Here is a 27,770-nt window from a genome sequence, read left to right on the forward strand (position 1 = left end):
ACCATCTCACCTCTTTGGAGAAGCTCATGGTCTCCCTCCCAACGCCAGGGAGGCTCGCGAGCTCTCTCCAGCTCTGTACATCCCCTTCTGCGGCGCTGGGCAGAGCGCGGTGCTCTGAGGTCCAGTGAGGATTCACAGCATCTGTCTGACCTGCCCAGGGAAAGCCTGGGCGTTACACTGGGGTGCAGTAATTACACTTACTCTGCTTTCTATCTCTCTCAGAGACTGATGAGATAGAAAGAAGCCAAATAAATTAAAAAATCACCTAACGTGTTCCTGTCGCTCACCAAGTTACGCACGCCGAAGTGCGTTCAGTTGTCTTAATCTTCTAGAGCTCTTGTCGGGTTCGGGCTTGAAATATGTAGTCTTCAGTGGTGGCAATGCAGTGTTATTACTGAGTGCCAAATTAAACGTAGAAGTTGGTCAACACTATAATTTAAAATTTTCTTGTCAGTTATCTCTTCCTGTTGTTCGTCACTATTGTTCTTTCTACCATCTTAAACTTTTTCCTGCATCAAAAAGCCTTAGACCCTGTAATTATATGTGCCTCACCTAATTTTTCTGTTAATAGTTTTGGGAAAAACAGATAGAACAGTATGTGGTGGGAAAACAAATCATCCCTAACTGAAAATTTCATGGAGGTATGCACTTATTTAGAAATATGAGTCATTCACAGGAATTTCTTTCCTGTAGGTACACCCTACCTGTGCCATGGAATAACAACAGTATTTACAGGGTAGTGAGCCTGACAGCTTAGTGTGCGGGGACTCAGGAAAATGGGGAATTCATTGCAGCTGTAGCTTGTTCAGCTGCTGCTTTTTAGTAGCTCCTTCATTTCTTATTTTCCTGTCTCTCAAATTGTTTAATGAGAATTCCATTTAGTCTCTCTTTGCCGTGTATTTCTCTTTTGAAGAATGAGGTTTTTCCTCTACCCCCCCCCCCCCCGGTTTATTGTAGATGTAGAAGGAATTCAAGGAAGAAGGGATTTTTGAGAGTTTAAAATATGACATACATATAGTGCAGAAACTTGTCCCGAGTCTTTAAATGTTCAGTACATGTGCTGTTAATGTATTTAGTTGACTTTGGGTCCATGATGTTGCAGTACTTCAGTATCAGCTTTTGGTGATGAGAAGGAATTACACTATTGCACAGAGAGAGGATTTTGAGCTGCAAGCTCCTGAAGGAGAATCTGCTGAAAAGAGAATTAAAGTACAAAAATTGCTTAGGACTGTGTAGCGTAATCCCACATGCAGCCGACTGTACGACTGTTCGCTTCGGTCTTAGCGCACCTCCCTGGCGCGACCGAGGTTGTGGCTGAGCGTGGCCAAGTGAGGTACTTGGTTACACCGTCGTTTAGTCAGGCTCGTCGCCGGCCGGCGCGCTGTGGTGAAATCCAAATTGTACGTGTTTGAGGAAGGAAATTCATGTACGTGTTTAGACTTGATTATTTTGACTGAGAGAGTGTGTTAAGTATTGTAGTCTGGTTTATGCTTGTTTCAGAACAGAAACACGAATATAATTCAAGTGAAAACTGTTCGCTGCCAAATGTATCAAGCATTAGGAAAGCAAACTTCTGTCACTGAGAGGATTGTAGGTAACTGTTGCTAAGTCCATTAGAGATATTTATAACCCCAGCCTTGATACCCAGGATGTGAAACGAGCCAAATAACTCTCTGGCAATAGTGTACAGATGAGTTGAATGGTTCCTTGCTGGATAAATGTATATCCACCATTGTCAAACATTAAATTGGCTCATCTTTTGTCTGCCTAATACTTGTTTCGATTCTAGAAAAATCAGGCAACTTGTAGCATAGCAAATTTTAAGCAATATTTTCATTCTCAAATTGGAATTTCACTAGTGTCAGTCTTCTTTCAATGGTTTACAATTTTTGTCTAATTCCTTTTTATACACATTTGGTTTTAGTATAGTCTTGTTTAATTCCTACCCAGGAAATTGCAGTCATCTTAGATTTCCCACCAGAATATTTTAAAAGACTGCTTAAAGTCACATTGCAGGATGTTTCCCAGTTTTTCAAAATGAATAAGTGACATTTTAATGAATGTAGTTTACATCTTCGAATATACTAAATCCCATTAATATTTTAGGTCATTTACTTAATTCCTAATTCCCCATGGTAAATGGTTATCCACTGTCAATCAAAAATTTGAATTAGTTCAGTGTAGTAACTCTCTTCTTACCTTTCAGAGTTTTTTGAACTAGATAAATGAGAATTAAGAATCTCACTTGTGTGTATGTTTATATAGTCAACCTATATGTTTTAGGGAGTCCTGACTATTTCAGTTCTGTGTAATACACCCTTTCCTTCCTACATCACTCACGAGGTGTGCTGTGTATTCTTCTCCAGCACCTGCTCTGTTGCATTATTCGGATGCCCATTGATTCCCTTTATAAACTGATTTAACTGGCATAAAAATGAAGGAATTTTCTTTTTCCTCTTAGCTCAGTGAGCTAACGTGGTCTCTGAGGAGGAGACAAACTCTGAAATGAGTGGGGAAGAAAGGAGGAAGCAGGAGCAAGTCACTAGGTTCCCTGATGTCTCCTACCATATCTTAAAGTACCTTTAAAAAGTTTGCTCTGGTGATTACATATTCTTTTACCTTTTTTCCTATACCTTTCTGATTTTATTCCCCTTTTACCACTTCTCCTCAACTTCCCAGCTTAAAGTTTCCCATACCCAAGGGACCATCACGGGTATAGGCTGCCTCGTTGCTCTGTTCCTGTGCCTGGCTTCCAGGGCTTCCTGGCAGGAAGGATTGCAAACAGAAATCCATTCAACCTGTGGAATACAAAACCGAGTGGTTAGTTGTTGTGGGTGGCACAGGGCTGGCTGGCATGCCGGAGACGTGCCAGAGCCTAGCGTGCTGGGGCTCTTGATACCCACTGGAACCCCATTGAAGCTGGCGTGGTTGAAGTGTTCATGACTCCTCTGCTCACTTCTCTGTCCTAGAGATTACTGTCTGTGATCTAATATGTGTCTCCTTGCAATATACAGATTGAAGAATTTCAGAGAGTTGTAATTCAACCAAATTAATTTCTAAACAGGTTGATAATACTGCTGATAAAATTCCCATTTTCAAAGCATGGAAAGACTACAGCTCCTTGGAGAGCTTTGAGAATGTTTTTAACATGGCAAAACAGTGTTGTTTTTCTCTAACTTCATTCCAACAAATTGCTAACTGTTTAACTTGAAACATTGATATATTTAAGCTATTTGGTTTAAAATTTAAATGGCCATTTTCTGTTTCTAGACTGTATTTCCTGCTAGGGTTGTGAATTAGTTCATCTCCCACATAAAAGAACACCGAGAAACCTTAAATGTCATTGTTCTTTTTCAGCCACCTAGGATAATATGATTTTGGTAAGTCATCCTAACTTAAAATACATTATTAAATCCACACAATGTTGATAAAAAACAGTGCTTTCCTCAATATTTCTGAAGTGAAAATACATTACAGGTTTTAAGGTATCTTTGGACCATCCTGTCCATTGATGTTTGATAACTTCTTCAGTTTTATAATTAGGTCCTCCTGATTTGTACAGAAGTACAATAGGAGCATATGTCTATTGTTGTGGATCCTTTTCACTATAAATTATTCCCAAAAAATTAATCTGATAGCAATTTGTAAGAAACAAAAGTCGAGATGCAAGTTCTAATAACAGGCATATTTATTTTACATCTTGGTATAGGAATGTTATTTTTATCTTTTTATTTTTCTAGTGGCAAGGAGTAGGAACAGAAAATTGGATTAAAAACTTTTGGGATTTTAAGATTTTTTTATTATTTCTCTGCATTACTATTTTACACATACAGTAGGTTCTTTTAAACTTCAGTCATTTAAGAATCTTGACTTGTCCTTTTACCATCTGTAAATAGTTGTTGTATTAACCGCTCATGGAAAATGCTGGACATATATGTATGTATGAAAAATGAAATCACATGTTTCCTGGCAGTTAAAACAAATGTTATATGTAACTAAAATATCTCTCTTGACAATGCCAATTGAGTACTTTTTTTGCTAAGTCTCTAAAAATAGTGTCAGTAGCTAGTTATTCTTCATTAGCCGGAACACCTTTCGTTTGAGATTTATCTAACTGCAAACAAATGCAACTGTGTACAGTTTTTGGACTGTTTTTGAAAAATATGATCACAGTATTTCTATGTCTGGGAATCATACCAGTGCCACCGTTGCCTTTTCCTAAACAAGATAGCTGTTGTGACATTATTTATATTTTAAATGTTATAGATTATTTATTCTGCCTATTCAGCAATGATACATGCTAAATGAACTTCAGAAAAGCAGATACTGATTCCTATCATGATAAGCACATGCTTTTCTTTTAAAAAACACGCTTTTTGTCATGACTTCAGCTGGGAAATGCGTATTGCTCTCTTACCAGTATTTCTGTGCATTACAACTCAAATGGCTTTCTTGCTACTTCTTTTGTCTGCTCCTGATCCAGTATATGCATAATTTGAAGCACATGAGTAGTCCCATTCAGATCAACCCAAGTATGAACTTCAGTCAACTGAAGAAGGCATATCCCTCAGTCCAGAAGAGCAGTTACATTTATGCACAAATTTGACTATACCAGCAGTCCTGTTGAAGGTTGGAGATAAATGGGACACATTCCCTGGAATGACCTTTTACTCTGCTTTAATAAATACTGCCCTTGCATGAGTCTTCCTGTGGTCTAATCTTATTCCCAAATACGGTTGTATTGAAGATCAATCTTAGGTTCCTTTGTTGAGCTGCTATATCCTCACCTGTCTTGAATGCATTGTCTCATTTACGATTTCTTCTTCTGTGAATGCCTGACACGAATTTAGATTTATGCGTCATCTCAAATTTAATGTAGAGACTTAAAATGACATATTGTGAGGAACACCAGAGCTGGAAAGAACTGCCTAGGTCATTGAGTCTAGTCATTTGATGCCGAAGACACCAGGCACCATACAATCCTTTTCATCTTAAAAGCAGGTAGATTTTTTGTTCCTACTACTCGTATTGGAAGGTTATGCAAAAACCTCATTGATCTAATGGTTAGATGTATCCATGGCCAGATTATATTCATTTATTCTTCTACCAGTGTTATGCTTTAACTTAAATAGCTCTTCTCTTTGATTTAAATTAAGCCATATATATGGATGTAAAAGCTCAGCGCATCAGAACACTGTCAGTGTTATATAATTTTTTGAATTCATGATCTGAAGCTTAATACATTTCTTCAATGACTAACTCTTGTTTTTTCCTTTTATAGCTTTACATGTGGTACACATGAAAATGAGGCTGAGAACGCGGAAAGCTTCTCAGCAACCGAATCAAATTCACACACAACGTGCTTTGAGGGCAAAGAGGAAACATTCAGAGGTGGAAGACAGCTTACCTGTTGGCGGAGGAAAACCACAGAAAAATGAAACTGGCTTGTTGTCTTCAATCAAAAAGTTTATTAAAGGAAGCACACCCAAGGTACACAATCAGTGGGTTTCTTCTGTTGTTTTTTAATTGGGTCATATTCAGTTAAATTTGATTTAAAACCATTTCTAGTAAGAATTAATAAAGATTTGTAATGTGGTGGAACCAAAACATTCTTGCAAAGAATTGGAAGGCAAGAAGTACCTGATAGTTGTGTCAGTTAACAGATTTAAAAAAGAAAAAAAAAACCCCAGACTTTCAACTCCACAGCAGTCAATTGTAGGCATATGTAAGACAATCCAGTAAATCACAGGATTTATTACCCAGGTATTTCTTTGCAAAAATGTTGACTAATAAATTCACTAGATTTTTAATTTCTGTTTTAAGGATTCCTTGAATTTGGGAATTACCAGTACTGGCAACTAAGAAACGCAAGTCTGTAAGCATAGATTTGCCAAAGATTTTTAGCGTTTTTATTCAAAATTATTTAGATGTCCATCAATCAATAAAAGTCAAACCTTGCAAATTCAACTACCGTGAAATTGATATGACTTCTCAGTGTATTGTTGCAGTGAACGCTGCCCTCGCTTAGTAGGTCAAATTCAAACATTGTCAGGGCTAAACCACTAAATCTCATCTCTCATGATCCAGACAGAAATCTGAACTTTACTAATCTTTACATATTAAAACCTGCTGCATCTGTGTTTTGAGGGTGAATTTTATACCTGTATATTACTTTGGTAGGCTGAATGTCGCCTTGTGGTCGCTTCAAAAACTTTTTTTTCTGTAAAGGGAGGCCAGTTTAAAAAAAAAAAATCAATTCTTTTAGTCCCAGCAGTCCAGATATTGACCTTATGTAGCTATAAATTTTAAAGAAGAGTAGCCAAGAAGTCATAACTAAATTGAAATGTATCCCAGGTTAACTGTATGATAAATAAAAATATGATAAAAATTCAGAAGTATTTTCTGGGTTTTGAACTCAGTTTTGAAATTTTGTAACAAGCTGAAGTTGAAATAATTTTAATTAAAGTAACAATATAGTCTTAAATTGTCAAGAATATAGTGAAATTTAATATTTCATGGCATGTATTAATTATCTATCATAGAAACACTGAAGTACCAACAAAGAAATATTTCAGTAAAAAAAATGGTTAAATCTGCTTACATTTTGTTTTTAATTAAACCAGGACAATTAATCTATTTTACATTCAGCATCTATATTGTAGCTCAATAATGCAACATTTTGGCTGCAAAACCACTGCAACAAAATGCTGAAATCTAAGCAAAACATTTTACATTGGAATTTTAAGATAAGGGAAATATGTCTGATTTTCCTTTCCTTTGTCTCTTTAAGGTTTTGTTAACTTTCTCTCCCTCTTCTCTTCCTCTCCCTCTCCCAAATCTTTGGATTACCTTTCATTCTTTTTTTTCTTGACAGGTTTTTTAATATAAAATGTCCATATTTTTCTCCTGTTTCCTTTCATGTCCTCTCCTGTGCCTGTAGCAGGACTTGGAGTGGTTCCAGTGGCATTAGCATGGCATGATATTGATACTGCCGGGCTATCTTCCAAAGCGCTAATGACTTAACAAAGTAGTCTTGTGGCTGCCATGGAAACGTTCTAACTCTTTGAGATAGTGTATGTGTACAACTTGCATAGTGGTTCGTTTATGGGTATGCTAAAATCTAAATCACCGCTGAGGTCATATCGATTTACGGCAATAAATGTCTTCATAACCGTATCTTGACACTTTCAGTCATAGTCACTTACCATAGTCATTGTGGTAAATAATTGGTAAATAATACCAATTTATCTGGTATTGTAAAGATGTCTTATTAGGAATATTCCTTAAACAAAACCTGAAAAAAACCTTATAGCTATTTAGTTACAGAAACAAGACTAAAATGTGGCTCTTCAGATGTGGATGGTGGTAGGTCTGACCTTGAGGTTTTTGCTAGCTGACAGCCCCCATGCAAGGCAGCAATAGTATGGAGGTCACAACAGTATTTGTCATTTAGAAAATGACAAATCTGATGTACAGATATGCGTACAAGAAGTGCTGTTAAGTTTTTTAAACGTTAACATCGGAAATATTGTAGAACTTGCTGTTGCAAGTTCCACTAAACTTGCTGGATTTGGGGGGTTCTAGCACTGTCAAAAATTGCATTGACTTTGAACGTGTTGTCATTACTTCTAGTCTCAGTTTAGGCCATTCCTTAATACATACACGGTTTCTCAAAACAACCTGAAAGCAAACAAAATGTCTGTGTGACATTGCCATGTTCCTTATGGCACAATTATTGATAATAATAGGTTATATTGAATTGAATAGATCATAGAATTCAAATAGGTTGTTCTATAAATACATATAATAGGTATACTTAATTCTAAATCTGTGCAATAAAATTTTCAGTAATAAAATAGACCAAGTAGCACAATAACATTGTATCTAATGTCAGCTTTGAATTCTGTTAACTAGTACAATATGGGCGCAGCAGTGTGAGCTTCCCCCCACATCATGAGAGTTCCTCTGCTGATACCATCAGCCAGATTTCCTGTTCCCGTTGTAATGTTTGTAATGTTTCTACACTTGTTTTCCATAAAGCAGAATGAGAGCACAGCTCGTTTCACGAAGGCCAATGGGTAGCTTTTGGAAGTTAATTAATTTCTCTCAATTTTCCCCCCGATGTTAAACATGTGAACAAATGGCCTAGAAGATGAGATGCCTTACTGCTCTTTATCAGTTTAATGAGCCATCCATTTTCTCTCATTATATGGATTTATGGTATATACAATATTATTAATTCTAAGTGGTAGTAATTAGATTGTTCTCACCAAGGTTGTTGGCCAAGGATATTGCCAATAGGAAGCTTTTGGGATCAGTGGTGTTTACTTGTCTTCTGATATGGATGTTGGTATGCTTCCATGTTTGTTAGTATTTCTTTTAGCTACTCTACTGCTAGCATGGGCTTTAGATTAATTATTCTAAAAGATCTATTTACTTTTTTTTTTGGAGCACGCAAACTGTTTTTCTCTTTTCTTTTTAAAGATGTGAAACTGCTGCTCCAGAAAGGTAATATTGTAATTCTAAAATTGAAATTTTAATTAACTTTTATATGGTCTGTGACCTTGCTATTTATTTTGATAGTTAATTCAATTTATTTTGCATTGTCTCACACCTTACATTTCAATGTACTCTATATGGTCATGCTTTAGATTTCAGATTGCCTTTTTATGAAGTTGTAGTAGGTGCTTTGGGGAAAAAGGGGAAGAAACCTGTCTTAAACATGTGTGCCTACACATATACCCATGCACAGAAAATATGCAAAAATGTTTGGTTCTGTATCATTCATGTAAGTGCCACAGGGAAGAACAGTGATTTACTTAAAGGGAAGAAGAACATTGGGTCATAACCCTTGCTTACAGTATTTTTAACAGCTAAGTTTTGCCGTGCACCATCTGATAGGGATTGAATAGCAGCAAGTTACATACTTGTATACAATTGAGCAAGTCACTTTATGGAGGGAGCATGGTGGAGAATTTCATACTGAGTATTGTTGTGCAGTTTACTTCCTGTATATTTAACAGGCAGAGAAATCAAGTTTTGCATGATTTTAGTTGCCTTGTCTCTGCATTTCCCAAACTCCATAGCACTTAAGTATTTATAAATTGGCTATCCAGTGAAATAGTACCTAAAGACAGCTTTTCTACTACAGAAGTTCCAAGTACAGTTTTCTTTCCCGATACTTTGCTATTTACCTCGAGTTGTGGCAGTTTCAATGAGTATAAACTTACAGCTGGGGCCAGATACATGTTGCATATTCTGCATCTGGAAGTGGAACAATAAATGGATCTTTTGTGAAACTTTTTCTAACAGCTAACATTTTCTGGTAGTATTCAGTGGAGAAAAGAGGCATTATTCAGTATGTTTCTTTTTTTCTCCCTTTTCTATTTTAAGGAAGAAAGAGAAAATCCTGCAAAAAGAAGTAGAATTGAACGAGATATAGATAACAACTTGATTACATCCACACCTCAAACAGGAGAAAAGCCTAATAAACAGATCTCTCGAGTACGACGGAAAAGTCAAATGAATGGAGGTTTGTAAATATTCTAATCGTATGTTGTTGCAGTTGAATGGTGTTCAGCAGTCTCACAGCTGTTAACTAACACAGGACATTTCTTTGGTGGTGGAGGTTATTAAGGGTTTTGTGATTGTGTTCCGTGAGAGCAAGGCTGGGCTAATAGCAAAATAGGATTTGTAAGACTAAGCAACAGCTACATTACATCTCAGACACATCCATTGTGTCTTTGTAAGAACAATTTGCATATGTGATCACAACCAGCTATTTTGGAACTAATTTAACTTAAAAAAAAGAATTATTCTAAAAACCCAGTGATAATTATCTGATGCAGGTCTTCTCCCATTTTCTCACCAAAAAACGTTAAATACGACTTCCCAACTCATGACCTTTGTGGAAGTAACCAGGTGTCCCTAGATACTGAAAGCACTTGTCAAACACATAGATGGGATTCTGTCATAGAATCATAGGAAAATTTAGTTCGGAAGGGACCATAAAGCCATGGAATCTTTAAGGTTGGAAAAGACCCCTAAGATCATCAAGTCCAACTGTCAACCCAACACCACCATGCCCCCTAAACCATGTCCTGAAGTGCCACGTCCACACGTTTTTTGAACACTTCAGTGATGGTGACTCCCCCACCTCCCTGGGCAGCCTGTGCCAATGCTTGACCACTCTCACAGTACAGAAATTTCTCCTAATACCAAGTCGAATCCTCCCCTGATGCAACTTGAGGCCATTTCTTCTCGTCCTATCGCTGGTTACTTGGGCGAAGAGACCAACCCCCACCTCACCACAACCCCCTTTCAGGCAGTTGCAGAGAGCGATGAGGTCTCCCCTCAGCCTCCTCTTCTCCAGACTGAACACCCCCAGTTTCCTCAGCCACTCCTCGTCAGACTTGTTCTTCAGACCCCTCCCCAGCTCCGTTGCCCTTCTCTGGACACGCTCCAACACCTCAATGTCTTTCTTGTCATGAGGGACCCAAAACTGAACACAGGATTTGAGGTCATCTGAGCCAGTCCCCCTGCTCCCCTCACAGCAATATTGATCCAGCTTGAGGTGAAATCTGGCTTTGGAGTTAGATCAGGCTGCTCAGAGCCTTGTCCAGTCAAGTTCTGAATCTCTCTAAGGATGGACATTCCACAACCCTGTTCCCTGTGGAAATTGTTTCTTTTTGAGTATCGCTAATAATGACATGATAAAATGGTAAATGACAGTTAAAGTATCAACTATGGTTCCACGTCTGACTTCAGAAAAGTCATCTAACAAATGTTTTTTAAGGAAACAAGACTTAGTGTGATTGTGCTGCCTGTCAGTGTTCCTTCAGTCTCCATTCCCCCAATAACTTGGGAATCCATTGTCTGGTTTCTGCCAAGTTTGTCAGCAAGGCAGAGGTCTCAAAGATTTCATACTCCAACAAGGTTTGCAAAATGGGTAGCTAAGTAGAGAATAGAGCTCCAAATGAGTGACTTCAGTGATGGAAAGGTTACAGTGTGAGAGAATTTCCTGTTCAGTTGTTGTCAGATGTCTCTGTAACATGGCTGTAGGAGAAACCCCTTTTTCCAGTATTTGCTACTGTTAATTAAGGTTTTCTGCCTCCTGGAGAGAAAATGGATATGCACTCACTTAGTCTGATGCATGCAGACAACGCTCAAAGATGAAACTATTGACTTAAATCAAGTGTGTTCTGAGATACGTACATAGGGCACACTGAGCCCACGTTACTGTAACAGTGATACGAAGTTCTTGGTTAAATTATTCCGTATTAGTGAAGGCACTGAGTTGCAGCCAGTACACCCTACATTTTATATAGAAATGATAGGAAGTGTGAAGTACTTGTGCAGCTCCATCAGGCTCAGCTGACAAAAAGGTTCTCAGCTCATGTGCACAAAATGCATTTGCTTAGTTCCATATGGACAGACACTCAAAGACTTGTTACTGTGAAGTAAATAACTTCTCTTTCATTTCAGCCTCAGAACGGTGTCTTGGATCACAGCCATGAGATAGCATAGGATGTACTTTAATGTACATGCACGTTTATAGAAAACTTTATTATAATGTGTTATGTTTTGTAATGTGAAGTTTTATTTAATTCTATGACCTTTGCTATCTGTGATAACAACTAAATTTATTTTACTCCATAATTGTATTTATGCATATATGTGTGTGTATGTATGTGGAGAATAATAAATTATGGATTTATCTTGTGAAGGCTGGAGGTTCAGCCACCAGAGTTCCGCTGATGCTTTCTCTTGTTTCCATCTAGTGGTGTCCCACTGATACTGACATCTGTTTGTTGTGAAAGATGCGCAGCATCTTCAAGTCTGTCTTCCATCATCAAGCCCACTTAAAGGATTTAAACTTCTATTATTTGTTAATCTATAGCATACTTTATATAAACAATGAGTGCTTCATAATTTGAAGTGTTAAGATGGTGTTGAAAATTGTCATTTTTTTTATATTGATACTAAATTGCTAACTCTCTTTGTGAAATTAAATATTTAGGCTAATTCTTTTGTCGATGAATTGAACCATGAGCGAGAGGGATCTTTCCTATAGTGAAAATAATAACAATGAAAGAGATGTGGTGGCTGAAAACCAGAAGCATGGTATTATACCTCATAACTTTTCTTTTACAGAAGCTGGAAGTTACGAAATGACAAACCAACATGTAAAGCAAAATGGCAAATTAGAAGATAATCCTGCCACTGGCAGTCCCCCACGAACTACGTTACTGGGAACCATATTTTCTCCTGTTTTCAATTTTTTTTCACCAGCAAATAAAAATGGTGAGTATTATTTAAAAAGCCAATAGTGTTAAAGCTAAGAATGATAGTTTTTTTTCTTCTAAGAAAAAGCTGTTTTGAGCAGCAGTACACTTTTCATTCTGATTTCCAGACCAAGAGTTAATACTACCAGATAAAGGGCTCCTTAACTCTTATAATAAAGTTATAATATAAGTTATAGTAAAAGAAGAAAAAGTTTATATGCATTAGAACATTTCTTTCATAGGTGTAAGTATCTAGCAGTGTACCTTTTTTTTTTTTTTTTAAAGTAAAAATAAATGGGTGTTAAGTTCCTTGTCCTAAACATAAAAGGCATTCGTCATGGTCTTCATTTTGGTTCTTATTTTTGTAACATGAATCAAATGCAGCTATCTTTAATTATTCTGAAACTTTTTTTGTGTGGTTAACAATGACTATTCTGGTAGGAAACTCAGCTTAAAGACAATGACTATGAGTGTACTGAAATCTTAATGCAGGAACATCAGGATCCGATTCTCCAGGGCAGGCTGTTGAAGCTGAAGAAATCGTCAAACAGCTTGATATGGAACAGGTAGACGAGATTACTACAAGTACTGCGACATCAACCAATGGAGCAGCTTATGCTAGCCAAGCAGTGCAGGTCAGATCTACTGTCAACAATGGTTTAGAAGAAACGGAGGAAACAAATGACCGTGACCTGCCACCACTTACAGGTAAGAAATGTGTGCCTGCCTTGGACTTGGGTATTGAAGCGGTACGTAATTTGTACTCTTAGGGAAATCCTAGCACCTGCATTTTGTATAAATTAATATTTCACATTTGTGCAAACAGTATTAATACTGATTTTTATGTTTAATAGACAAATCTGTTTTATGCACCAAAACCACAGTTTTGTCAAGTCTTATCTATTCCCAGTATAACTCAGTTGATCTCATAACATTTCTTCAAATGAAATCAAAGATTCCAGAAGAAAGGCATTTTTATTAATATGGAACCACCTCCCCATATTAAAAATGCACACCTTATACTTGCTGATCATGAAAGAGAAATTTGAGGTATTTTGATATCTTACATTAGAACAACATGGTGAGGTGAATGAGAAACATATAGATCCTACACTAATTTTCCACATTTTCTTCCAAAAGTGCATCATACATATTTTTTGACAAAAAATGCAGCTTCTCCTCTTTGTGGATGACCAGCATCTAACAGTTATCTAAATCCTCCCTAGACCCTCGAAACATTGGTAGTTAAGTAGTAGTGAAGTTTTTGAGGACTCCATTCAAGGATTTAACCTCTCAAGTAGAGGGGCTGATGTGTGCTCCACAGATCAATTCAGACCTTCCGATCTGGTCTGTTGCCTTGTTTCAGAAGGGCCTCTCAACATGAGGTGAGAGTGAGCTGCAGACTGGAAGAGTCGTGCTAGCTTCTTAGGCTGGAGTGTTGCATCTAGGTAGTTTGCAGCATCAGAGGTTGTATGGATGCCTTCCCGTGTCATACAGGCACTGCCATTTTGGCCAGGTCGTGAAGTTCTGCAGGGTGACGTGGCATGGCAACCTTTCAGTACTGCAAAGGGGCTTAGAAGAAAGATGGGGACAGACTTTTCAGCAGGGCCTGTTGCGATAGGACAAGGGGTAACGGTTTTAAACTAAAAAAGGGGAGATTTAGATTAGATTTAAGGAAGATGTTTTTCACCATGAGAGTGGTGAAACGCTGGCCCAGGTTGCCCAGAGAGGTGGTAGATGCCCCATCCCTGGACACATCCCAGGTCAGGCTGGATGGGGCTCTGAGCAACCTGATTGAGTTGAAGATGTCCCTGCTCGCTGCAGGGGGGCTGGACTAGATGGCCTTGAAAGGTCCCTTCCCACCCAAACCATTCTATGATCAAGCTCTCGGGTCACTTCCTGAGGAGCTGTGCAGGCTATTCCAGGTGGAACATGGGGACTGAGAGGATGGGGCTGAAGGGAGATTTTTTTTTTCCACTATTTTTTGAGGCACTCATGTATCAAGTGCAAATTTTCACTTCTAAACTGCACTAATAAGACTAGCTCTTGTGGTTTTTTGTTTTGGTCATTTTTGTTGAATTTTAGCACCAGTATCTCCAGACAGTGGCTACTCATCAGCTCATGCAGAAGCCACCTATGAAGAAGACTGGGAAGTCTTTGATCCGTAAGTGCTAATGTTCGTACTGAAAATATTAAATTGATAATTTTGGGTATTGGATTAAGACATTTAAGTTGGAACATTTTTGTATTATAGTAATAAATTCCAAAAGCTCTTAACTTTAAAAAGTACGTGTATATCGATGGGGGGGGTGTGTGTGTGTTTCAATTTAAAATACTTATTTCTTGTGCAGCTTTAAATATTTGAAATATTAAGTTGGGCTACAATGTTACCAGTTAAATAATGTATATACATTCCTACAGCAAAATCTGTATTCTTTTCAGATACTATTTCATCAAACATGTTCCACCACTAACAGAAGAACAACTTAACAGGAAGCCAGCTCTTCCACTGAAAACAAGAAGCACACCAGAATTCTCATTAGTTCTAGACTTGGTAAGTATCTTTATAACCACATACCAAAATCAGGGGGTATGTAGCATTTCATTTATTTTGTTTGTTGCTGAAATTAGTAATGTTTGCTTTAAACAAAAAGGCCTTGTTGAATGCTACACAATTTTTAGTATTTTTAGTTATGGTCTGCGTTTAAAAGAAAAATAGTGGCAAGAATAGAATGCTTGCTGTATTTGTTGAATACTTAACATCCTGTTAAAAGTATTAAAATTTTTATCATCTCAAACAGAGAGCTTTCCTAAATCCAATGTGGAAAAAAATGAGATGTAATAAATAGGAAAATTCAGCTTCATGTGTCTTGCATCAGGATTGGTCAAGAATGAATCTTTTAATTCTTGGAACATTCTTATTCTTAGAGGGCACAAATCCACTTTTTAAAATACTCATAGAAAATGTATTTGTCTTCATAATAATTTCTTTTAGTCTCTCTGTTTTGAAAGTTGTTTCAGAGCCTGTTAATGATGTCAGGAACATTATTTTGTCACGGACAATATCAGTTGGCATGTCCTCTAGTGGTCATAAGAATAGATAGAGTATTCAAATTGACAGATGCAGATTTGTACTGAGTGACAGGATAACCTACAAAATTAAAATATAAGAAGGTATTTATGCCCCTAGTGCACAATTCCAAGTGAAATTTTTCAAAAACTGCAATAATAACAAAATGTATAATTCAGTCTAAGAATTGTTCTTCAATCTTGACAGCACCTGCACAAAAATAAATTTTCCAGACTAAATAAACCTACTTTAAAATGAGCATAAAAATCCAGAAAACAACTTCTATTTTCAACATTCTTTTCACAATCTTTTCTTTCTTTTATACCATCTTTTGTCTTTTTAATAGGATGAAACATTAGTGCACTGTAGTCTAAATGAATTAGAAGATGCTGCACTCACTTTTCCAGTTCTTTTTCAAGATGTCATTTACCAGGTAATTAGTGTGCATAGAAAAATGTATACCTTTTAATTTTGTTTAACATACAAGTTCTTGCTGTGTGTGTTTGTTATCATTTTGTGTAGCGAGAGATAAGTAACTGTCTGGCATTTAACAACTGTCTGGTTTATAAACTGCAGGAGTCAGATCTGGGGAGGCGGATTATCCTGTTTTAGAAATGGTGTGGAGCGCTGTTTATGGCCGCCACAACGTGGTCATGCCGGTCACGGATTCCAGTTGTAAACACCCGTTGCAAAGAGCGTGTGAACGCTCTTTGTAGCAGCAGTCTTCAGCAGCAGCGTTTCTCCTTGCCAGAAGGTGGAGGCAGGAGCGCTGAACGTTCAGCCAGTATCATTTCCCGGGTACAGCTTCTCACGGACTCTGAACTTTCTTCCCTTGGTAGGGAAAACCAAGCCACATTGCTCGATCGTTTCTTTCCATGTAGAAGACATCTTCAGAGCCTGCCTTTAACTAGCTTCTCTCTCGGTCGTTAGTCTTGCTGTAGACTTTGCCAGTGCCAGTTCTACCTCTTTACTCCCAGAGGCTGCTGGGTACTTAGAGGGATTTTTTTATTCTCTTGTGGAGACTGCTAGACTTAGGTTTTTGTTCTGCTGTAGGAGGTGTTGTTAGTTGTGTGTGTTTTACATTGACGTACCATCGAGGAACAAGCATGGGAAGGAGGAGCTCTCTTCCAGCAACTACCAAAGGTGCTGCACTGACCCAGGCTGTTGTTCTCAGGTCCTTTTGTGTGATGTGCCTGGGAGTAGCAACAGCTTCCTCACCTTGTAGTTCCCACGATATTGGATACTGTAGTATCTTTGGAGAATGAGCCAGTCGTCAGGCACCTTAAAAGGACACTTGTCCAGGTATTTTTCCTGATTTTAAAAATGTTTTTCTTCACTGTTGCTTATAAAAACCCTTAGAATCTGAAAAGCTGAAATAATTTTTAAACATAAGTTTATCTTAGCTCTTATTTGGTGACAGCCATGCACAGTTTCCTCCAGGCTGAACTTGGAAGGAGCCTTAGAATTAGTTCTTTGGAGTTTCTTGAGACTGCTAACAGAATCAGGAAGACTAAAGCTTCATTTGTTTCCTTCCTTCTCTTAAGACATCTCAGTATGAGATAAGTATTTTCTATTGTGTATAACTGTGGTCCTTCTAGTGATTTTATGATGATGCTGAGATCTAACTGGGATTTTGCCTTTAGGAAATCAAAATCAATGGAAGGAGTGACTTACAGTATTTCTAATGCTTTATTTAATGCATTGTACACAAGCCTGTATAGCTCTCGATACAGTACAGTTACTATGTGTGTCCTGGGTAAGTTTTCTCTTAGCTCTCTCTAGAGTCTAGCCTGGATTTGCCAAGGAACAGTAGCTTCTTGCAGGCTTGAGAAAGTCATCCACTGTCTTTGAGCACACTCTCCCAATCACTATATTCTGTTTTGCTGGTTTTATGTCACACTAGACACTGACAAAACATTCATCTCTTACTAGGTAATAGGTAATAAGCAACACAGATATTTTAAGTTAACTAGGGTATAACATGCAAAAAGAGAAATAATCTTCTCCTGTGATAAAAGTTGAAAAGAAGTTTCTTAGTATTTCATACCCTTCCTAGCATTTTTAGTCAATGATTAGCTATTTATAAGCTTTTAAAATTTATTTCTTTTGCTTATCAATTTTACCATCATCTCTGGTATAGACCTGTATTAATTTCACATTTCCATATTTCATTTTGAAAGTAATTTCAGCTGGCAACAGAGAAGTAGACACTAAGCTGTCTGAGCAAAGTAGAAGTCAGCAAGTTGCTATATATATCAAGTATTGCATAATATAACCCATTGAAAACAATGCTAGATGTGAAAGAGACATTTCTGAAGATGTTTTCCACTAATATCAAAATGTGTACCACTTTCATGTAGGTTTTCCAGAAATACTAAGCAAACAATTATCTATTAATTATTTTTTAAGAAACAGTAGAACCTAGCTCAGTGCTCATTTTCCTACTGAATATCTTACCTTTATCATGTTAGATATGACTAATACTGCAAATGTGAGCCTGGGTTCACAGCATTTCAATTTTCTTACCCATCTGGCAACATCAAGCCAGTGCTCTTGCAGTAATAGTGTGACGATAAACCAGGCACTTTGTCAAAAAGATGATCCGGAACTGGACATTGCACATCTGCAACAATAAGAATTAGATTGACTTGGGTTGTAGAAGGTCTGTTATAAAATACAGTTGGCCTGTGAGTCAAGCACAAGTTTCACGTCCAGGACCTCAGCTCTGTTGCTGCTGGTTTCAGTGATTGTAACTCATGGTTTGTTTTTAAAGAAAGGTTTCCAAAAATAGGGCTTGTTTGCTCCTAAGTTATTTCTCACAACTTACCCAGTGTTACACAGAAGAGAAGAACTACTTAATGTCTGAGTATAGAGCAGTGTTCTGCAAATTTTAAAATTACTGTGTGATTTCAGCACTGACATATAGGGTGTTTTAAACCTTTGGATGAGTCACTTACTGATTTCTGTTTAAAAAAAAAAAAGTCTGTGAAATGGGTACAGTTGGGCTTACTTACATCAGGCTTTTGAGACAATGAATTTGTGTTGTCTTGGTTGAAAAAATCTCTAAATTATGCCAGTGTTTAAGTTTTGGACTTAGTAAAAATACAGTCTTTGCAAAACTGAAGTTTTCTTAAATACCGTATTTGTTAAGTGGTGTCTTACATCTGACTGGAAAACAAAAATAAATGTTCAGGTCTTCAACTGTAGACTTTAGACTTTGTACTCTTCGTATTACTTTACATAATACGATAAGCAGCTTATCTTACGAAGAAATTCATCTTTTTTTTTTCCTTTTGGTTAAGAGGTTTTGTTCTGTTACTGGCTTCAACTCCCAGACATGAGATCATCTCGCCCTCCGTTCCACTGAAGGGGTACCTTCAGTGCATTAGCAGGCCATAGTCAAAAGGCCGATGTTTTCACTCAGTTCTTCGGTTGAAACGCATCTTTACTGATCTGTCACAGAATAATTCCCTTTGATCTTCGTGATCCTTGAAAGATATTCTGGAACTCCATAGGTCAGTTGTAGGTTGTTGAATATAGTGTGACATGTATTCCATCTTGCTATTGCCAACAGTGACTTACAAGCTTTACTTTGTTGCTGCAGTGGAATGAGGCAAACGATGCTTGTGCATTCTGGCTCTCCCTTCTAATGACCTCCACTCTGTCTGTCACTCAGAAATAACAAGAGCCATCAATTTTCAGATCTGAAAGCCCGGAAGCTTTAGTCTATCTCGGGCAGCATCCACAAAGAAATCTGGTCTTAGGTTGGGAAGACTTAATTTTAGTTCAGTAGGACCTCTAGAATTGCACTTCTGCCCCTTGAAAGAGACACAGCCGGCTACGCTTTGGGCAGTTCTGTCTGGTTATGAGATGGTCTTTGTCTTGAGTCACTTAAGATGTGGTCCAGTCAGAAATGAGTCAGGCTTGTTCACCTGGCAAGTCCAGCCTGCGGCCAGGCCTAGAGCAAGACCCACCTCTGTGCACTCTGTATGTCGTCTTGTGGTGGGTTGACATTGGGTGGACACCAGGTGCCGCCAAGCCTATCACTCCCCTCCTCAGCAAGACGGAACAGGAGAAAATAAGATGGGGGGGGGGGAACACCCCCCAAAAAACCCCTCATGGGTCAAGATAAAGGCAGTTTAATAAAGCAAAGGCTATGCGCGGAAGCAAAGGAAAACAAAAGATTATTCTCTACTTCCCAGCAGCAGGCGATGTCCAGCCACTTCCCGGGAAAGCAGGACTTCAGTGTGCCTAGCAGTTGCTCCGGAAAACAAACGCTGTAAATAACTAATGTCCCCCCCTTCCTCCTCCTTTCTCTGAGCTCTTAATGCTGAGCTGATGTCGTATGGTATGGAATATCCCCTTGGTCAGTTGGGGTCGGCTCTCCCGGCTGTGCCCCCTGCCAGGATCTTGCCCAGCCCCAGCCTTGGTGAGCGGGGAATGTTGGAGAGACGGCCTTGATGCTGTGCCAGCACTGCTCAGCAGCAGCCAAAACACCAGCGTGTTATCAACACCGTTCTAGCTACCGATGCAAAGCCCAGCACGAGGAGGGCTGCTATGGGGAAAATTAACTCCATCTCAGCCAGAGCCAAGGCACTTGTGCAGTCTGAACTAAGGCTGCCAGCACGTGCCATCTGTCCTGGCAGCAGACTGTGTCGAGGCCATTTCAGGGAAGACAAGGAGCAGTTAGGTTAGCCTGGTGCTGGTGTCTGGCGTGCCCCGAGGTCAGGTGGGGTACGTGGATGCAGCTGGGCCGGGCAGGGGGTCTTGCCGTGCTGCGGAGGGCTCATCTTGAAAGTGCAGTGGGTAAGTGCAGCTTCACACGGGCAAGTTAACTAACCTGTCTCTGGTTTTCACCTCGTAAAATGATGGTAGAATCATCAGATATAGAGATACGTTACAGGTATATTGAAATTCATTATTGTTATTTCAGAGATTTTGACACCTAGTGGAACACGTGACTTTTGTTGGGGTTTTTTAATGCATGAAAGGAATAACATTTCCTTCCAATTCCTCCTTTGAAGAATTAAAGTCCTGTGTGTTTTGAACAACACAGACAATGACAATTTAGATTTTGCACATTTAGATTTTGCTGCCATTGAAATAATAGGGTGTGATGATCATTCTAGGGGGAAAAAAACGCTAACAAACAAAACAAAAAACTGCCAAATAACTTTGAGAGGGCTTTTCATATATATTGTGCATTCATGAGTACAAGTCACTTTGAAGTAGATTATATCATCTAACTCTGTTGACAAACTTTCAGTCATTAAAAATGGTGAAAATTATTATTAAACTTCTATCTATATTTTTTAAAATTATCTTTCATGTTAGATCTACTCATTGAGTGATGGGTGTGTTCTGTTCTACTTTGATTACTTAATTCTTCTGCTTTGGTTCTGTCTCAGCTCATTGCAGCTGGGTGTAGTGATGTGGTTGCCTTACGTTGTGCCAGAGTGTCACAAACCAGTAAGAACAGACCAGTGAATCTGCCATGGATGTCATTGTTAAATAATATGTGTGTGTATAAGCTGTGATTAGAAATACTTACTCTACAAAGAAATTATTTTCCCTGGATTTCTTGTTTGCATTCACATGTAAACTTTTTAGAGAAGGATTGATATTAAGATATGCTTACAACTGTGTGGCGGTAATCTAAGCTAGAACACATTGCAAAGATGCTGCAATTATCCACAGGCTAAAAAAACTGAAAAATAAACCAGAAAGACTGTGCACACGTGAGGAACCCAAGCAGTCATGACTGTTGCCTGATCTAATTGAATGATTTTTAAAATTCCTTTAACTGGCCATTGTGACCAATATAGTTCAATCCAGATTTAAAAGGAACAATCAATTACATTAAAAATGTTTATATTAGTGGCAGTTGAAATATCAACAGATACCTTAGCTTACTGCTTTGGTTGCCAGGGGATTTTGTAGAAGAGATGTTGAAGACACTGTTTCTGAAATCACTATGTGTTTCTGTGTAACAGAGAATAGGCTTGTTGATTTGAAATCAAGCTCTTGAAGAAACCTTAGAAACAAATATCATCCTCTTTACCTACCCTTATTAGCAACTGTTATGTGCAGTGAAAACATTAATATCCTTTCTGTGAATTACTTTTTAGTTTTGAAGAGAAAGATTAGGTCACAATGAAGTAAATATTTACTCAGGAAAAATGACACAAACAGAATAATCCTTTTGGCATTTGCAAAGAAAAACTCACCTTCCCTTAAACTCTGGGTTACGACTAGGGAGGTTGCTGGCTGCATTACAGGCTTGCTAGATACAGAGCAAACGTTCAGAGCGAACAATTGGCACTGAATTTACACTCAGACAACTTGAATGTTGTTTAGCATCTGGTCACCGGGAGACTCTTGAGTTAATTTGTTGCGATGGTTCTCGTCGTAAGGTAAACATGTCATCTAGTTTTTGAGCAAAACATCACTACGTTATCATGGCAAGATGAGGCATCATTTTGGTGGCGTCAGTTGACGCGGTGTGAAGACATGCTTGTCAGCTCTGTACTTAGTTGGCTTTTCAGTAGTTATCTTGGCTAAATGCAGCCCAGAAGCCTGTCAGGCACGGGCTGTGGTCTCTCCAAACTGTTCTTGATAGCCGATTTGAGGAATACTTTTGTGCTGCCTCCAGATGCGGGTTGGCCAGCATGGGGAGGGAAGCAGACGTTGTCTGCATAGTCAGCGGATGTGTCTCCACATGCTAGAAGTAGAGGTCCTGTTACCAGGCGCGGTAAGATTGTCTGCTTTTGATGATTGCTCCTAGTGTAGAAAAAGGATGAAAACTTAAGTGTTACTGTAGTAACTGGTCACTCTGCAAACTTAAGTCAGAACTTTAGACACTTTTAAGAAAGAAACAAATAAAAGCCTTACCAAATTTTAACCTAAATAATGAAATTCACGTTGGTTTAGAAATGTCCGCTTCCCTTAAAGGACTGAGATCTATTGCAGCATGTGCTAACAGTATGAAATTTTGTATTCACTTAAACTATTCCCCTTTTCTTCCCCTCTGGTCACTTGGTTGTGTCCGCATATAAATTTGATACAATTCAGTTCAAGTAATACAAATGTTTTGTGAAGGTTTACTGTGATTTGAAGGTAAATTTAAGCCTATTCCTAACTGGCTGTTAAAAAATTGATAAAGCTGAAATTACCTTGGTTGAAATGAAAACAAGTTCAGCACTTTTCTTTCTGGATATTTTAGTAACGGTTTCCTCAAAACCGTATGTTCTGTATGTGGGCAATCTCTGAACCAAAAAGAAAGGTAAGCGGAGCATAAGGCTGTCGTTTTCACCGCTTAGGATGTGTCATCACTGTTGGTTTAGGTCAGGTCCAGATCTGCGCCAAACACCACACCGGGCCACCATTCAAATACAAATTTAAATGTTGTACCAGAGGAATAGAATAGTGCTTGATATGTGCCCTCACATCTGCCATGGTGTTGGGCCATTGCTCTGAAGCTACAGGTGTATGTAGATGCCTTCATGTGAGCCCAAGACTTGTATTTTGAGTTAAATCAGAGAGATATGCAGAAGTCTCCTAACTTGGCGCCTCTTCTCACGAGTCTACAATTTGTTACAGGGACTAATTTATGCATGCAGTTCTGTGCCGGCGGAATTTGAATTTATGGAAATTTGGAAACGGCTGAAGCCTTTTTTTTTTTTTTTAAATCACTTCTGACACCTCCATATTCAATGTGTAATTCTTAGTGGAAGAAGGTTATTATTTCGTCTGTGTGCTGGCACACAGTGTCTAGTCATTGAACCGATGCTGCCCAGCTGGTGAAAGCTGATTCAAAATGCTTAGTCAAAGCAACCACTTTCATTTTTTCTTTAGAGATTGTCCAACTTTTATACTTTAATTGAAATTACTTCTAATTCCATCAAATTTTCCAGTAAAATTGTTAAGCGTAATTTTATCATCTTTCACTTATAGCTGCTTAGGCTGCAAGCTAATTTAATATTGTTTTAATGGAGTTGCTATTGTGTAGGAAGTTAATGTTTGCTGTTTACTTTAGGTCAAAATGAGCATTATGAACAATCTTTACAAACTGATACTTAGTAGTGCAGGTGATAGCTGAAGTATTTTGAATCTTTAATAAAGTCTATCTCTGCTTCAGGTTTATGTCCGGTTAAGGCCATTCTTCCGAGAATTCCTGGAACGTATGTCTCAGATTTATGAGGTAAAAACAATTAGACATTACCTTTGAATTTAGTTTTTAAATTATAGTCACGTACTTATATCTAAAATAATTACTTTTTCCTCTTTAATCCATAGATCATTCTTTTTACTGCTTCTAAGAAGGTGTATGCAGACAAGCTATTGAACATACTAGACCCTAAAAAGCAACTGGTCAGGTAAAAATAAATGGTGAACGTACATGTTGTCGGCAAACTAACTACTATTTCCTAATAAATATGACAAAGAAAGTGATTATGACATGTTTGTTATGTGTCTCACTAAACTGATTCTTTGTGATTTTTGTCTGGTCTAAGAGTGAGAGAAAAACAGAATGAAGGGATTGATAATTGCCTTGGTGATAATATAAACCCAGGCGGCTTTACATTGCCCTGTGGCCAAAGGATGTACCCATTCCTTCTCGGTAGCATGTTGGGCTTGCTCATGGAAAATGACTTCTTGGGTATCAGAAGTGTGTATGAGCTGCTTTGGCATACACATTACGAATAAAGAAAATGAACTGGGTATTAAATTACTTTTAAACTATTCAAACATGATGTATTATTTATAAATTATGAAATGTATGGATATCTTTACAATCGGCATGTTTTTATTTCTTTTTCAATCACAAAATGATTTGTTTGTGGGTTTTGTATTAGAGTTGTTTTGGGTTTCATTTCTTTTCTTAATACTGAGCTTTGTTTGGAAGCGATTGGCATTTCTCAAAAACAGTTCCTTAAGGCATAAAGAAATTCTGCCAGTTGAGATCCCCTCTCTTATTCTCATCTGGAAGGTGGACTGTTATGTGAGAAAGTTGAAACCAAAGAGGGATTATTCTCGGGGATTCACCCCACATAGGGTAATTCAAGTAAGGGAACAACTCTACTCGATCATAGTCAGAACTGCATAAATTCTGTACCTGGGCCATCGTTGGCAAAGCACTTGTCTGCATCATTTTATTGTAATATTCTTCAGTGAAAATCTGGTTTTGTTTACGTGCATAATAAAATCACCATTTGGACTAAGACAGCGGTGGCATCCATTGTTTTCACTTGATAGTTTAGGCACATCGTAACTCATTCTCCTTAAGAGCATGAAGGTGAACTGTTCACTAGTTTTAATCCAGGAACAGTCATCTTATTGCTTGTTTTTATGTGGCAAGCACAACAGAATCCCAGTTTGGTTTTGGTAAACTTACTTGCTGCTGCGCTTTGAAAGAGCAAACAGAACTAGGTTTCAAAGACTTTGAATCAGTGGAATGTCTGAGCCTAGCTGAATCTCAGCCAAACACGATTGATGAACAAGTAAGGTATTTGCACAAGTAAGGTATTTGCACTTACAGAAAATGAGTCTAAGTGTGCATCCATAGTGTTAAAAATCTTTCTCCAGGAACCTAATACATACGATTCAGGACTGCAGTTCTAGCTGCATTGGGAACAGGAAAAAGATGATACAATATACAGCCAAACGATATTCTGAGAATTTGCAGAAAGATTCATGTGATGCATGAATTTAGTTGTGATTCGTGTGCCACTGAAAAGCTGACATCAAGGCATGATTAGTTTTGACATTAGCCTAAAGGTAGACTTGTCAGGCACTCCACACGTGTGACTCAGAATCTATATATAAATTCATTTGCTGCCGAGGCATCAGCTTATTTTCCTCCATAGCAACATTAGGAACTCAACCCCCTTATGAAATTAAGCACACTATGTACAGCTTCTGAAAAACTTCATTAAAAAACATAAGCAGCCTTAAAGAAACTGCACTGTAATACGACTATGTAAAACTCAAAATCTGTCTAGTTTACAATTTATTTTTAAATTATAATTACACTGATATTCCATGAAATTTCAGTTTTATTCCTGGTATTTTTTTAATCTGACTCCTTTTAGTCTATTCATCCATTTACTATGTATTTCTACTGTAATAAATTACAAGGGAGTAGACTAATTGGAAAGGAAGAAGTTGATGGAATGTTTTGGCCTCAAGGCTTTTTTCAAGCTCTAATAACTGAAATAAGTTAATTGCAAACAGAGGTAACATAAAAAGGAAAACATTTCTTCTGATACTTTGTGTTCTAGCATGCAGTGGCATAGGGAGGCCGTGTGCTGTAACAGTTGGAACAAAATAAAGGGGTAATAAAACCCAGTAAATTGGTTCCTGTGCAGAACTAATCTCTGATTTTGGGGCCTTGCAAAATCATTTGAGAATTTGGGGTCCCTTTGTCAGTCTAGCTGCAAAAATGGTTAGAAAGCAAGACCCTGCTGACAAATACTTGTTGCATCTGAGTTGAGCTTTAAATGCAAACAAGCGCCTGCAGAACTAGGTATTTTTACCAGTAAAAAACTCACAAGAGAATGGAAAAAAGAGAACAATTCTTTAAAAGGAGCTAAGTAGATCGGAAGAGGAAAAAATTGGACAACATTCAGCAAACTCAGCTCTTCTTTTCCCCTATGCAATGTAGATGATGTAATTTGTCTCATTAATTAGTATTTTACTTTAATCACAGGCATCGACTTTTCCGTGAGCATTGTGTTTGTGTACAAGGAAATTACATAAAGGATTTAAACATTCTTGGTAGAGATCTTTCAAAAACTATCATAATTGACAATTCACCGCAAGCCTTTGCTTATCAGGTAAGTATGCTGCTGTCAGCAAACTTTTCAGATATGGCAAAAATTTTTCTGAAGGAAGACAGTGATACATTTTGATTTATTTAAGTTTTGTGCTTAAATTTGTATTTAAGTGTACAAAACAAATTGTAACAAATCACTCGGGTTTGCTTGCTTTTCTCTTTCTTTTGTGAAGAGCTGATCAAGTGCAACCTAAGAGCCTTCTTATATGAACTGACTATATAACCAGTCAGTTTTATTTCTCATTCAGCTTTTCTAAAGAAGCCACCAGTCTGCTAAGTCTGTTACTTGGACTCTATTGTGGATTTAGTTTTTTAACACTAGTGAAATCATTAAGAACAAATTGCTGGTTGAAATGACACATGGCTGTGAAACGTGCTTATGCTTAAATGGTATAAAGTTATACCCTGCAATTTAGATTTTCCCAGAAGTGTGGTATACTACTATTCCAGTTCGTCCTATAACATAAAGCAGTGCAGAGTGTGATCTCTAACGTCCCACCTACAGTAAAGTAGCAAAAAAACAAAAACCTGTTTGACGTAGCCTCATTGGCTGTATGCAGACTGTGCCAGTACACATCTAGTATCCCTGTGTGCTTTAACAGACGACTTCCTCAAACTACCAGCGCTTTTCAGTTCAGCAGAACTTTTAGAGCGAATTCTGTTTCAGCTTTGACGTGGCAATATTTGTAGTGATGTGTGCAAAGGAAGGAGGTATGTTGGAAGTGAATTTTAATAGAAACTTCAGAGGAAAGACACGTACTAATTAACTCTAGCCTGGAAACAGTTTTCCCCAAAATGCTACTTCACAAGTCATATTTTTAGATAAATTAAGTATAAATCATGTGTTGTGGTTTTTTTTTTTTGTTTTTTTTTTTACTTTAGCTTTCAAATGGAATTCCTATAGAAAGCTGGTTCATGGATAAAAATGACAATGAACTCCTAAAATTGATTCCATTTCTGGAGAAACTTGTAGAGCTGGTAAGTGTTTCCTTTATTTGGCTCTTCCCCACCTTTTGCCCAAAAATGTTAGTTAGCTCTTTCAAGTATTTTGACATATTTTAAGATCTTGTGAGTCACTGAGATTTAGACTGCTAAAAGTCATGTATGTCTCTTTTTTTGAAATGGATGCTCTGGGCAGTAATTCAAGTATACATAACGACTTATTTACATAATAAAAGACAGAATGTCATTATTTCTAACTGTGCTTTTAATCAAGGAATGGAGCATTGTAACATCAGTTATAATGAAATTGAGAATCTGTAGGCATTTAGATCAAATAGTGCCTATTGTTGGCTGTGGTGTGTGCCTTTATTCTTAAAATGCAAATAAAGTACTCCTAAATTGTTGTGAATGTTATGTAGTTTTTTTCTATAAGTCTCTTGTAATTACATATATTCATGGCTTATATTTTGTCATATTAAAATACTGGTGTTAAAAAATTGACCCTGTTAAGATCTGATTTATAGACGTGTTCATTCTCCTAAAACCTGCACACCTTCTTTTCCACCCCCTACAGAACGAAGATGTCCGACCTCACATCAGAGACAGATTTCGCTTGCATGACTTGCTACCCCCAGATTAA

General features: G+C 37.8%; 1 protein-coding gene across 1 annotated transcript; it reads left to right on the plus strand.

Moving 5' to 3' along the window:
* Positions 1–5,298: 5,298 nt before the first annotated feature.
* On the plus strand, positions 5,299–27,770 carry CTDSPL2 (CTD small phosphatase like 2; the record flags this gene model as incomplete). Its single annotated transcript, XM_082005423.1, has 12 exons — positions 5,299–5,490; positions 9,394–9,532; positions 12,154–12,303; positions 12,777–12,992; positions 14,370–14,448; positions 14,727–14,838; positions 15,701–15,787; positions 23,492–23,554; positions 23,650–23,729; positions 26,063–26,189; positions 27,071–27,166; positions 27,705–27,770. 12 exons carry the CDS (start codon positions 5,299–5,301, stop codon positions 27,768–27,770), a joined length of 1,407 nt encoding a protein of 468 aa, XP_081861549.1.

This window comes from Phaethon aethereus, assembly GCF_964289735.1.
Source record: "Phaethon aethereus genome assembly, chromosome: 12".
In the NCBI taxonomy this organism is placed as follows: domain Eukaryota; kingdom Metazoa; phylum Chordata; class Aves; order Phaethontiformes; family Phaethontidae; genus Phaethon; species Phaethon aethereus.